This window comes from Aotus nancymaae, unplaced genomic scaffold (genome assembly GCF_030222135.1).
Source record: "Aotus nancymaae isolate 86718 unplaced genomic scaffold, 86718_ANA_hifiasm-v0.15.2.pri h1tg000049l, whole genome shotgun sequence".
Taxonomy (NCBI): Eukaryota; Metazoa; Chordata; class Mammalia; order Primates; family Aotidae; genus Aotus; species Aotus nancymaae.
Window position 1 is genome coordinate 7,548,717 of NW_026988463.1, and position 12,716 is coordinate 7,561,432.

At 42.2% G+C, this 12,716-nt stretch overlaps 1 protein-coding gene across 1 annotated transcript in view; it reads left to right on the forward strand.

Annotated features, from left to right (window-relative positions):
• RBFOX1 (RNA binding fox-1 homolog 1) overlaps window positions 1-12,716 on the forward strand; it is a 2,526,943-nt gene that overhangs the window by 2,374,555 nt on the left and 139,672 nt on the right. The window contains 2 exon segments of the mRNA XM_021673515.2: window positions 102-245; window positions 7,275-7,328. Of these exon segments, the coding sequence (XP_021529190.1) occupies window positions 102-245; window positions 7,275-7,328 (198 nt within the window).

Here is a 12,716-nt window from a genome sequence, read left to right on the forward strand (position 1 = left end):
TTCTCTGATTCCTGGGTTCTAGCTTTAGGGAAGCTAAAGCGCATTGGAAGATAGTATTTTGGTCCACTCAGATCCTCTTCGATGTCTCCTTGTTCTTTTAGCAGACAGATGACGCGGCACCGACGGATGGCCAGCCCCAGACACAACCTTCCGAAAACACGGAAAACAAGTCTCAGCCCAAGCGGCTGCATGTCTCCAACATCCCCTTCAGGTTCCGGGATCCGGACCTCAGACAAATGTTTGGTGTAAGTACCACCTCTCTTCTCAGCACTGCTCGCTCTGGAGGTTCCACAGACCTCCCTGTCTCATGTAAGTTTGCGGTATTTACAATACTAAGGTTAGATGTTTACATAGGGAGAAACACCTTAGAGCCTAGTCTGCGGGTTTTTTGTGGCTAGAGTCTCTTTACGGTTTTAGCATGTATTTCCATGCATAATGCTCACCATGTATCTCCTTTGCCAAGTGGTTTTCTTCTAATGAGTAACTCGAAGGCCCAAATGGAAAACAAACTCCTAGATGACCCACTGTTGAAAAAAGCCCTCTGATGGTCCCAAATTCAATGGCCCAGGACATTATACTGCAGCTAAAATACACATCAAGTCGTCTTTGTTTTGCTTTCTCTTGCGCTTGTCAGATTATCCAGAGGGTGACTCACGGTGTACTCCTGCATTCCCTAGTCTTTCCCAGGCACTGTGCATTTAGCTTTCAGATGCAGTGGCAGAGAACACTTCTGCATAAAGCTGAGTTTAGCAAACAAAACAAACACCCGCCACCAACACCAAAGGAGCTAGCAGTTTCTACAGTCCGTATCGATTCCTGCAGTCTACACTCTCCTGAAGTCAGCGACAAGGATTCAGAGGTACTTACTGTGGTGCTATATGCCACATACCACGAAGGGTAGCCTTGCCAGGCACCATGGTGAAACACAGAGCAGGCCACAAGTTACCACTAACCCAGGACAAAGTAGTAGCATTGGTTTTTTATGGGTCATCTTGTCCCTAATTGTTTTCTTTCTGGACGGTATCCTCACTGTCCACTTTGGGAATCCGTAAGTTTGCCATTTCTTTGAGCTCCGTTCCACCGATGGACAAAGCTATGACGGGGCTTGAATATCATTCATGTTTGCAAATGTAGCCAGTTTGTCCATGACATCCCAGCAATGATAGCAGGTGCCTGTGGATTCAGTGAAAAGAACTACGTCCTTAACAGAGGTGGGCTGCTGAGAGACTCTTCCTCTAAGTTTATAAATGGATGGAAATACTAAAACAGGAACAAGAAGATGCCCAACTTGAATGCCTCATTCTGAGCCAGGTTGGTGTCATTCTCCATTTAAAATGGGAGGCTCAGGTTCACTACTGAAAGGCCCTGCAAGCTGGGGATTAGCTTGCACCATTTGCTTCTTATACACACATGATGCTTATCAAGTATGCATCTGACACAAAAGCAGAACAAGCATCCTAATATTTAAGATACCGAGCCTTGAATGCTGACATTTCGGAGGAAAAGGTCAGCTCTTGCACTTTTATCTCTCTCATTTGGTAATAACCTTGAGTTGAGCCCTCCAACTCCTGCAGAACAGAGGTACCCTCGGGCACTTTCAGGTCAAAGATGACTTTGAAAAGTGCAGAGCATTCAAAGCGAGAGTCGAGGTTAAGTGTGTGTGAGGCAGTAAGACCAGGTTTGAATGATGGGCAGTAAGAGGAGCTTTATTCTCTTTGCCATGTCAGGTTAGGACGACGTCCTGCTATGCAGTTTGTTTGTTTTCTCATCAGGTGTCACTGTGATGTTGACTTTGAATTCGGTCCCTTTAATGACCGTCCTGACACTCTTTCATGGTGTCACTCATGGCAGCTCACCCCAAGTTCCACCCCTAAGGGTACTTTTCACCCTGGTCATCTTCGTTATCTTGAAAGTTATGGCAGGCTACAGTGCTCAATCACAGAGGTATTCAGAACACTCACAGAGTATTTTGAGAAGGGATCCTGACTCTCTCCAGTCTTATAGGGGTAGGGTAGATGACAAGGAACGAGATCTTGCCAAAAAATTATACTGCCTGCCATCAAACCTTGATCCAAACCTACTACATTCTGAGCACTTTTAAAAAAGACAAGGTCTCACTGTTACCCAGGCTCGAGTGCAGTGGTGTGATCATGGCTCACTGAAAACTTACGCACTTGAGCTCAAGTGATCCTCCCACCTCAGCCTCCCAAGTAGCTGGGACTACAGGCACAAGCCACGATGCTGGGCTAATTTTTAAGTATTTTTAAAAATAGAGATGGTGTCTCACTATATTCTTCATGCTGGTCACAAATTCCTGGTCTCAAGCACCCCTCCCGCCCTGACCTACCAATGTGCTGGGATTATAGCATGAGATGTGAGCCACTGCACCCATCCATCCCCCACTTCACTTTTTTTTTTTTTTTTTTTTTTTGTGACAGAGTCGTACTTTGTTGCCCAGGCTGCAGTGAAGGGGCATGATCTCAGCTCATTGCAACCTTTGCCTCCTGTGTTTAAGCAATTCTTGTGCCTCAGCTTCCTGACAAGCTGGGACTACAGGCGTGCACCACCACATAAAGTCAAGATTTTCAAGCAATTGACAAGACAGTAGATACACTCAATACCTATCAATTAAGACAATGTGCCATGCATTCAGCAGCACTAAGCTTAACTTTGTTCATCACAAACAGCATCTCTGTCCATTTTTAAACACATGCAAGATTTTTTTTCCTGTAAATTTTGTCTATAAAATTACCAGGAACGTATGCATTCATGGACTCCCTTGCAATGACTCTCAAACCTCCTTAGTTTACAACCACCATTCTAAAGAAATAGAATTTTATACACTAAAAATCTGTTCTTTCCTGCCAAATATCGATGGTCACAGGGCCATTCTCGATACATTTAGCAACAGGAATCACGTCATGAAGCATCTGTAAACATTCTCAAGGGCTCCCTGCAGTGGAGTATAGGGTATTTAGGAGGGTTTCCTCTTTCAGGTCATAGTTACTGCAAGAAGCTACAGTTTAACTCCAACTAGGTGCTTCTCACATCATCTAGACATGAGACATCTTCTCTCCTTTTGGTGTTCGATCCTGTCTTCATCTTCACACTTTGGCAGAGGTTACAGTGAGGACAGTTAGTCACGAAGATCTTTGTGCGTTTCCCCTGCTCTGTCTCTTGTTAAATCCAGGCATAGGATTTCAAAGTCAAAAGCAAAACAAGACACAAAAGCAACCTCCTTTTTCAAACTGTCAAAAACTTGGCGGTGATCATCACAACGTCTGTAACCATTAATAATTCGACCATGCCATCTGCAGACATTGCATGCCTGATGGTTACTGCAGGTGACTCCTATTTTAATTTGTATCTTCAGCACTTCTTCATAAAGATTGGAATCTTGATTACCTTTTCCACCTCATGTTTCATATTCTTTACTTTCTCCTCTTTGGAAGCATTTGTCCCCATGTTTGGCATTAAATTCTCTAGCTCTTCTTATATGTCTTTTTTTCTTCATTTGAGATGGAACACTCCTTGGGCAAGATGTTTTATGGCTGCAGTGTACAAAGCAGAAGTCACAGTCTTTTAAAAATACCAGCTGAAGTTCAGGTGAATGGATCTGTTATATGCAGTGACACTGGTACTAGATGTTTCACTGGAAGGAATAGTAGTTTTACATCCTGCTACTTTTTCCTTGAGCTGTGTCTTCACCTTAGGTATCATGCATGAGCACGCATTTTCTTTACAAATAAATATTTGATGATCCCAAGAGAGGAACATGTGGATTTCTATCAAATTAATTGCAATGTTAAGAATGTTTAACTTAACATTTGAAATTTAAACATTCTGGGTTTTAAGTGAGAGAAGTGGACTGTGATATATCCAGACCTCTGCTACAACAGATGGGTGGATCTTCTGGATGCCATCACTGGATTGTCAGAAACAGTTGCCTAATGAGTACAGTTCTCAAATTTACACAACAACTTTGTTGTTGATTTCACAGCCTTACTCTAGGGATCAAAATACAGACCCCTCTTGGATGGGCACGGTGGTAGCTCATATCTGTAATCCCAGCACTTTGGGAGGCCAAGGTGGGAGGATTGCTTTACTTCGAGAGTTTGAGACCAGCCTGGGCTACATAGGGAGATGCTGTTTCTATTGTTGAAACGATAACATCAAAACACACAAGAAAACTAAATAGGGCCCCAGGAAAGTGGTCTACTGAAGCCTCTCTTTATTATCGCAGAAAAACAGATCACATGACTTTTAGCACATGCAAAGGAAAATTTCAAAATCACTTTTTTTTTTTAGTAATGAGACAGGCTTGCCTGTACTTACAATGTTAATGCAAAGTTACATCTACCACGATGTTACGAGGAGTGAAGCTGTTATCGGGGGACATGGCATGGTTCCCTCTACTTCTGCACTCTGAACATGAAGCTGACACTAAGAAAAACTGGGATGATGCCTTTCCTTGGCCTCCATGCACACTCTTTGAACTAACCTTTCCTTTCATGTTTTATGCTGTTTCCGTTCAACATCCTCCACAGTTTTTCAGAGAACTATTGTTTGATCTGAGAATGCCTAAAAATGCTTGGCACATATTTGCCCAAGTGTGTGCCTGTAAGTTTCTGGATCCTGTTCTGGATAACAGCTATTGAGACACCTCTGTGTGGATTTGAGGCGTTGTTGAATGCAGCTGAACATTGCTGTTGAGCAAACAAATGCTAGTTATGTCTGCGAATGAGTCGTGTCTATTTAAATTGAAAATGTGCCAGCTGTGTTTACATCATTAGTAGCAAACTTCCCAATTAAACTGTTGATACTATAAATATAGTACAAAACTGTCTTGGAAATGGGGCTTACATCAGCATTCTTCTTCAGGCTTGTTTCACCGGCTTTGGGAACCATCAACCTAACAGCAAGGGCCGCAGAAGCAAACTTTGATACTGTTTCAGGGCATCTGATGTCATTGTTTCATTCAGGGAAAGACACATGTTAAGATTGCTGTTTGATTGGTTCTGTCTCCATCAGATCCTATTTTGAAAGAAATGTTTTTGGGTTGACTGCCTAGAGAAGGTTCCATAGACGACAGTTGCATCGTGGTTTTGGAAGAAGTCCTCTTCAAGCTTCTCTTTCTGCAAATATATGTGCTTCTAGCCTCTTATACCTGAAATAAATATGATGGTGTCTGTGTAGACTGAATATTCTAGGGTGATTGTATCAAAATTACTGCTTGAGGAGTTTACAAAACTGGAGGTTTCTTTACTATGAAATTCAGTTCACGTTTGAACGGCAAATCCGTCATTTCCCCAATCTGAAAGTTTTCTTCTATTTTCAGTGATTTTTTTTCTCTGCCTAAAACTAGGGCACTGAAAATGCTCTGTAAAAGGAATATTCTCTTGACCAAGAGATCCAAGTCCACAGATTGCAGGATGAGTTCGCTGCATGTTTTCTGGTGTTTCCATGGTGCGTGCTCGCAATGTCACCCCTTTCCACGTTCTCTTCGGAGTATTTTCTCCTTGGTTTCTTCCTATTCATATGCTTCTTTGAGCAGAGGTACTAGTAGTTCTTTATTTCACAACCAGAAAAATGCACGTCTGTGATTCCCCTGGCTGGACAGTGTATGGATCCTGAGGAATGGGCACATTTCTATGGCACAGAGTGACACACTTTCGGTTACTTTTTCCCATAGTCAGAACATTTTTATTTCAAGATTGAGCTGTCTGTATTCAAGTGGCATACACATTTTTTTTCCTGCTATTCCGAGGAGTGTAGCTTTCTTTGTACATTCCAGAGGATAGCATCTGTATGTTCTAAATAATTTGTTTCTTGAATGTGAGTGGGACCCTCTTGACATTCAGTCTCTGCGTCTCTGGATACGCTGTGACTGAAACACATTGGTCAGGCAAGCCTCCCCTGCTTTTCTTGTGGTCTTACTGTTTATTTCTTGTTAATCCTGCCCCTCAACCCAGTCACACTCTGTTCTCTGCTACACAGAAGCACGCTTATTGCTCTCCACTCAGGGGAGAGACGGAATACGGAACCTCCAAGGGTCATAAAGGATGCAATTAAAATACAGAATGCAAAAGTAAATGGAATGATAGGAAAGCTTAAAACAAAAGAGGATGGAAATATTTATGCTGCCCTTTTTAATCACTCGAAGGGCATTTGCCCTCATTCTGCATGGAGGTAAAATCCCCATTTTATTTTACCCTGGGCCACGGTACATGATTTTACATCACCTTCTCTCACCTGCTTGTATGCAGGGTAGGCTTTTATACTCAAGAAATGCCCACACTCCTTCACATGATCTCAGAAAACTGAAAACATTCCAAGGTTGGAGGAAAGGATTTCGGATGATCTGAGGCCCCTAGTTCCAGAGCCCATGCTCCCCATTTTGAAATGAGAATCAACAACTGCTTGATGTGCATTTCTCACTTGGACTCCCAGATTTCACAAATTTAAAAATATGTAAGACACAATCATTGAATTTGACGTTCAGATAAACAACTATTTTATTAAGTATAAGTATGTCCCAAATATTGTGTGTGACATATCCTGAAAAATCTGAAATTTAAATGTAACTGGCTGTCTGCATTCTATTTGTCTATAATTTATTTATAATCTGAGTCTTTGTTTCTGGACTTTTGATAGAGCCTATTCATGCTAGGTGTCTAAAGTCTGTTTGTTTAATAATATGGAGAATTATCTCGAGAGAATTTCAGCCCAAGCACTGATCACAACTGCTGATACTGTGATTATGATGGGTACCTGGATAGTGGAGTTTGCTATTGTGTTTGTACTTCCTTTCTCATATGTTTGAGCTGCTCCTATATTTTGTGTGAGCTAGGGGCCAGTCACCTAAAATTCCTGTGGGACACTGATTATCAAAATCACACTTCATCGAGGCTGTTTCTCCTAGTGTTTAGTGGGTAGACCAGAAGGCCCATTGTATCTACATACTAGCCACTTTTCATGTTTGCTGCATCAGTGCCTGGGAAAGCAGTCATGCACACAGAAAAAAAGAAAAATAGAATTAACCTCTTGATTAATATTTTCTATCAAATCCCTGCTGGTGTCTATTTCATAAGGAGATACTATGTGTGGTTGTATTTTTCTCTCGTTTCAAGCACATTACTTAACCATAAACCATAAAATGTGTATCCTTGATATTCAAAGAGGGGAAAAAAATCGACATGGGAAACAATGACCAGTGTACATAGTAAATACTGCATTTCTCTTCTTGCTTATAAGATATTTCTGTTTCTTTGCAGCAATTTGGTAAAATCTTAGATGTTGAAATTATTTTTAATGAGCGAGGCTCAAAGGTAAGCAACTTAATTCACTTTAGAATTGTCTAGTTTGTTTTTAAATGTTTGTTATGAATAACGGGAAACAACTGCACTGTGTTAATCAGCTCATTGTGAAAATACACTTCAGTGGGGAATCCTTGAGAGACCACCTTCCGCTTTCAAAATGGTGGGAAAGACATCGGGTTCAGTTTAAAATATATAAGGGGATAATTTTAAATTGCCGTTTTTTTTATATACATATATATATATATATATATTTATCAAGTTTCCAGAGGAAAATTATCCATGCTTAAAAAAATAATGATGTTGCTACATTTTTGTTTTTCAGTGATAATTATGTTCTTTATATTAAAAAGTGAGTTGATAGTCTCATGAGCAGGTAAATATGTGATTATTCTGTATTAATAAAGTGCAGTTATTTTCCTGGGTTTTAGGGGAGAAAAATCTCATATACACCAACCTTTTGAATATGGTTTTATTCATTAGTATGTTTACCAATCCACATTTCGCAATTTGCCATTGCTGTGAGTTTGTTTTTTCAAGGAAACCAATTTTTAAATAGATTGCCTAGTCTCATAAAAGTCAGGGGCTCTATGGAAAGGCTGAGGTTCAGGGGAGGCTCTTTTTCAAAACAGAAATACGGGGCAGGTGCAATGGCTCAAACCTGTAATGCCAGCACTTTGAGAGGCTAAGGTGGGTGGGTCACTTGAGGTCAGGGGTTCTAGACCAGCCTGGCCGACATGGTAAAACCTCATCTCTACTAAAAATACAAAACTTAGCTGGGTAAGGTGGCATGCACCTGTAATTCCAGCTACTTGGGAGGCTGAGGCAGTAGAATCGCTTGAACCCAGGAGGTGTTGATTGCAGTAAGCCAAGATTGCACCACTGTACCTCAGCCTGGGTGACACAGCAAGATCCTGTCTCAAAAACAAACAAACAAAAGAAAGAAATATGCTGGGAAAAGAAAGAAACAGAAACTACTAAAGCCTCCTCTGCGTCAGTGATTAACCAAGGGTGGTCCCAGACCAGGAACATCAGCCCCACCTAGGAACTGATTAGAAATGCAAGTTTTCAGGCGCCAGCCCTGACCTGTTGAATTCGAAACTGTCAAGTTGGGCTCAGCAATCTGTGTTGTAACCAGACTTCCAGACCTGTCCTTAAAACAATCAGTGCTGTGTCTTTCCTTTTAGACCAAGGCCAAACCTCCCCCGTGAATGTAACACGCCTGCTGCTTACTAGTGTTTGGCTTTTGTTGTTGCTGCTGTTCAGGTGTCTTCTTTCTACCTGCATGCACACAACACTCAGGAACCCCATGAAAAGCCCCATTGAGGAAAACAACACAGGAGGCTTATCAGCAGACACAGGGGGTAACAGGGAGAGATGATGGAGGAGAACAGAGATACGGGCCTTGGTAACCAGAAAGTGAACGCTTTCAGTAGCTCTGTCGGGTCTCCTGGCTGCCACTCCCAAGGCTGCAGGAATTTCGAGTTCCGTTCTCCTTGCATCCTCAGACTGTGAATGCAAATGTTGAGAGATACTGGTTTCGGCCCCTTGACTCTCCTTACACAGGCAATTTGGGGCAAGTCAGCATCATGGACGGTCACTAAGCGGTACTGGTTTTATTAAACAGGCCACAGTGCCAGCTCTTTGGGGTATGTATAACCACCTTCCCCCATGAAGCAAACCTTTGATTTTTTTTTATTCCTTGGAAAGGCTTCCTCCCTCCTAAGTAGATTTAGTACTAATTAACTAGGACAATGTTGATCGCATCAAGGACAGAAAATCCCAGTATTCTCTCCTCCATGGCCAAAGTGATATTGTCATTTGTCAGATGAGTGAAAACAGAAGCAAAAAAGAATCCATTACACTTTGTGATTCTGCTCATTCAGGGACCTTGGCATTTTTCCATAGCTTCAGATATTTTACGATCATTCTCCAACGTATCTCTTTTCCGGCTTCTTGTATGAAAATTATTACAGGGACTATTTCTATACCTGCAAAGCATAGTGCATTTAGAGAAAAAAAATGTGCCCAGCCTAATCCTGTTCACTCGGGCCTTCTGTATTGTTGGCAAAATTGTAGATGACCCGAATGTTGACCAACTTTGTTCTAAGTCTGTCTAGAACAGCACTGCCTTCAAAGATGTGGGTTTTTTGTTTTTTTTTTTTTTTGTAAATCTATGTTTAATTTATATTTTGTTTTGTAACTTTTGCCAGTTGAAGAAAGCTATTTAATTCCTTCCGAGAGCTGTTTTGGGACATTAGAAGAATATCGTTTGCTATTTTGAAAGTACAATGGCGATGCTATTTTTAAGACATCTTCCGTCATTCCCATGATTAGCCTGTCTCTGGGGGCTTCAGGAAAAAGACCATTTAAATTTGCTGCATCCAGAGCCTGACTTTGTGAAGCTGCGTTTTTTTGATCTTTATTCTTTTGGTTTAGGAGTCATCCAAAATAGCATCTCTCAGTGGGTAGGCTCGCTCTCAAAGAGCTCGTCTTGCAGGTGTTGGAGCTGACTGTTTCGGTTCTGCTGGAATGGCACTGAGACAGTCCAGTTGGGAACCCCTAAATGGGAGCAGCAGCTCACACAGGGATATTTTTCATTCTTGACATTATCCTTTATGGGAAAGGGCCTTATTTAGAGGAACATTTTCATTTCAATGGTTCAGAAACCTGAACCATTTCTATGACCTCATTTTCATCATTTGGTGCTGGACAGACAGCCAGGAAATTAGTGGGTCCCGAAGAGCCAGGAACTCACCTTTTTGTCTTTCATTCTTGATAGCAGTCCTTCAGGCAGGCCACTCTACGCTGAGTGATGAAGGCTGTGTGTGTTGCGTGTGTATGTGTGAGTGTGTATGCAGACATATACACCTTATACGTACTTGAGGGCTGGACGTGGTATCTCACACCTGACATTCCAGCACTTTTGGAAGCTGAGGTAGGAGTATTACCTGAAGCCAGGAGTTCAAGACCACCCTGGACAACATAGTGAGACCCCCATCTTCATAAAATAATAATTAAAAATTAGCTGGGCATGATAATACACACCTGCAGTCCCAGCTACTTGTGAGGCTGAGGCAGGAGGATTGCTTGATCTCAGGAAGTCAAGGCTTTAGTGAGCTATCATCCCACCACTGCAGTCCAGCTTAGGTGATAGAGTGAGACCTTCTCTCATCAACCAACCAAAACTATACATGCACAGGCAGTATCTATATTATTTTGGAAATGTATCACATAAGTATTTAATGTGGCAGACACACTACATTTTAAAGAGATATGTCGGATAGAAAGAGTTAGTAAGCATTTAAGGGCGAATGATCCTATATTTTTCCTTTTTAGGAGGTGTACCCAACCATCTCATTTACCTCTGATATAGTTTATTTGGGGGCCATAGACAGATATAGCTACTCCCTAAGTATATACTTAAGAAATCTGGCTAGGCGTGCTGGCTCATACCTGTAATCCCACCACTTGGGAGGCCGAGGCAGGCAGATCACAAGTTCAGGAGATTGAGACCATCCTTGCAAACCTGGTAAAACCCCATCTCTACTAAAATACAAAACATTAGTGGGGCATGGTGGCATGTCTCTGTAGTCCCAGCTACTCAAGAGGCTGAGGCAGTGGAATTGCTTGAACCCAGAAGGTGGAGATTGCAGTGAGCCAAGATTGTGCCATTGCACTCCAGCCTGGTGACAGAGCAAGACTCCATCTAGAAAAGAAAAGGAAAAAAGAAAAGAAATCTACAGTTTAATCTTGGATTCAGTAGATAGACGTATTTGTTGCTTTTCGTGAGGGCTAACCATGAGTAAGAGAGAAGTACTTCGTGTCCTCCTGGGCTTTCCTGAGTAGCAGGGGAGATGGACTAGGATGATGGGTGAGTGTAGTACCCTATGCTGTTCTTCAGTGATGTGAGAGGCTGCTGAGAGTCCAGACAGGGAGACTGATACCGTGAGAAGATGAGAAGCCTTCTGGAAAGAAGGAACATTTAAGCTAAGAGAGAGAGATGAGTAAGAATTTCCCAGGAAGGGGAAAGAGGGATGTCTTGCAGACAAAAGGAGTTGCATGTGCAAATGTCACTGGAATAAAAGTGAGATGAGAGGCTCAGAGTCCCATTGGAAAAGGAATCTTCAGATGCTCATCAACAGCTTCCCTCTTCTAAATATGAGTTCTCTGCACAAGAAACTAGAGGACTGGATTTTTCATATAAGATGAAAAATCAGTACATTCATCCAGCCAGGGTGCTTTAATTAAGCCTTTATTTAAGATATAAAATGGTAGGCTGGGCACAGTGGCTCACACCTGTAATCTCAGCACTTTGGGAGGCTGAGGTGGGAAGATCATGAGGTGAAGACATGGAGACCACCCTGGCCAACATGGTGAAACCCCGTCTCTGCTAAAAATACAACAATCAGCTGGGCATGGTGCCACATCTCTGTAGTCCCAGCTACTCAGGAGGCTGAGGCAGGAGAATCACTTGAACCCAGGAGACGGAGGTTGCAGTGAGCCGAGATTGTGCCACTGCACTCCAGCCTGGCAACAGAGCGAGACTCGTCTCAAAAAAAATAAAAGATAAAATGTTGTATTTGCATGAATGCAAAAAAGGAAGCTATCACCTAAAAATACCGAAGACAAAAAAAAGAACAATAACTAGGATACAGAAGGATCAGAACGTATGATTTACAAAAATATTTTAAAGTAAGCAAGTCATGCCAGTCTGGCAATCCTCTTAAGACTCCCGTTATCTGCCCTACTAATTGTCCCTGCTCATGACAGGGCACAGGCCACAGATTTCTTCTCTTTAGTAGCATTGAAGGTAAACTCTGGGAAGGTGTGTCTCTGACTCCCCTCTCTGTACCCCTTTTCTTGCAGTCTGGATTTTTTAAGTGGTTACACATCAGCATCACATCCAGCCCTGTGCTCAGCAAGCCAAGCTCTGAATGTGCTTGTTTTGTTCAGCTTTTTAAGGCAGAGGTGAAAATATTCATCATCTTTTTAAAAAGCACAAATTGCTGTTTTATTGAGTTAGAATTCTGACCATGAGGCAGGTCAGAAGAAACAACCTTAGCACCTGCTCTCAGTGTTGCCTGGCACCTTGCGCTTCTTAGCAAAGCTTCCTCACTCATGGTGAGGACCCAGTGAGGTCTCTCTGGTTCCGTTGCAACACCCAGGTGAGAATTTTGATAGCCTGATGACCCAGGGAGACCATGCTACTCTCTTGTCTCAGTGGGAGGTAGAACTGTCCAGAGGAACAGGTAGGAAAGTCTGTGTGGCATTTCGAGGACTGTTTCCGGAGCAAGCTCTTTCTGGACCCAACTTTGTCAAATCTCAACTAAGCATCTCTCAACTTGAGAAGTACGGAGTAGCTGACAAGAAAAGAGGGAAGTTTAGCAGAATATAATA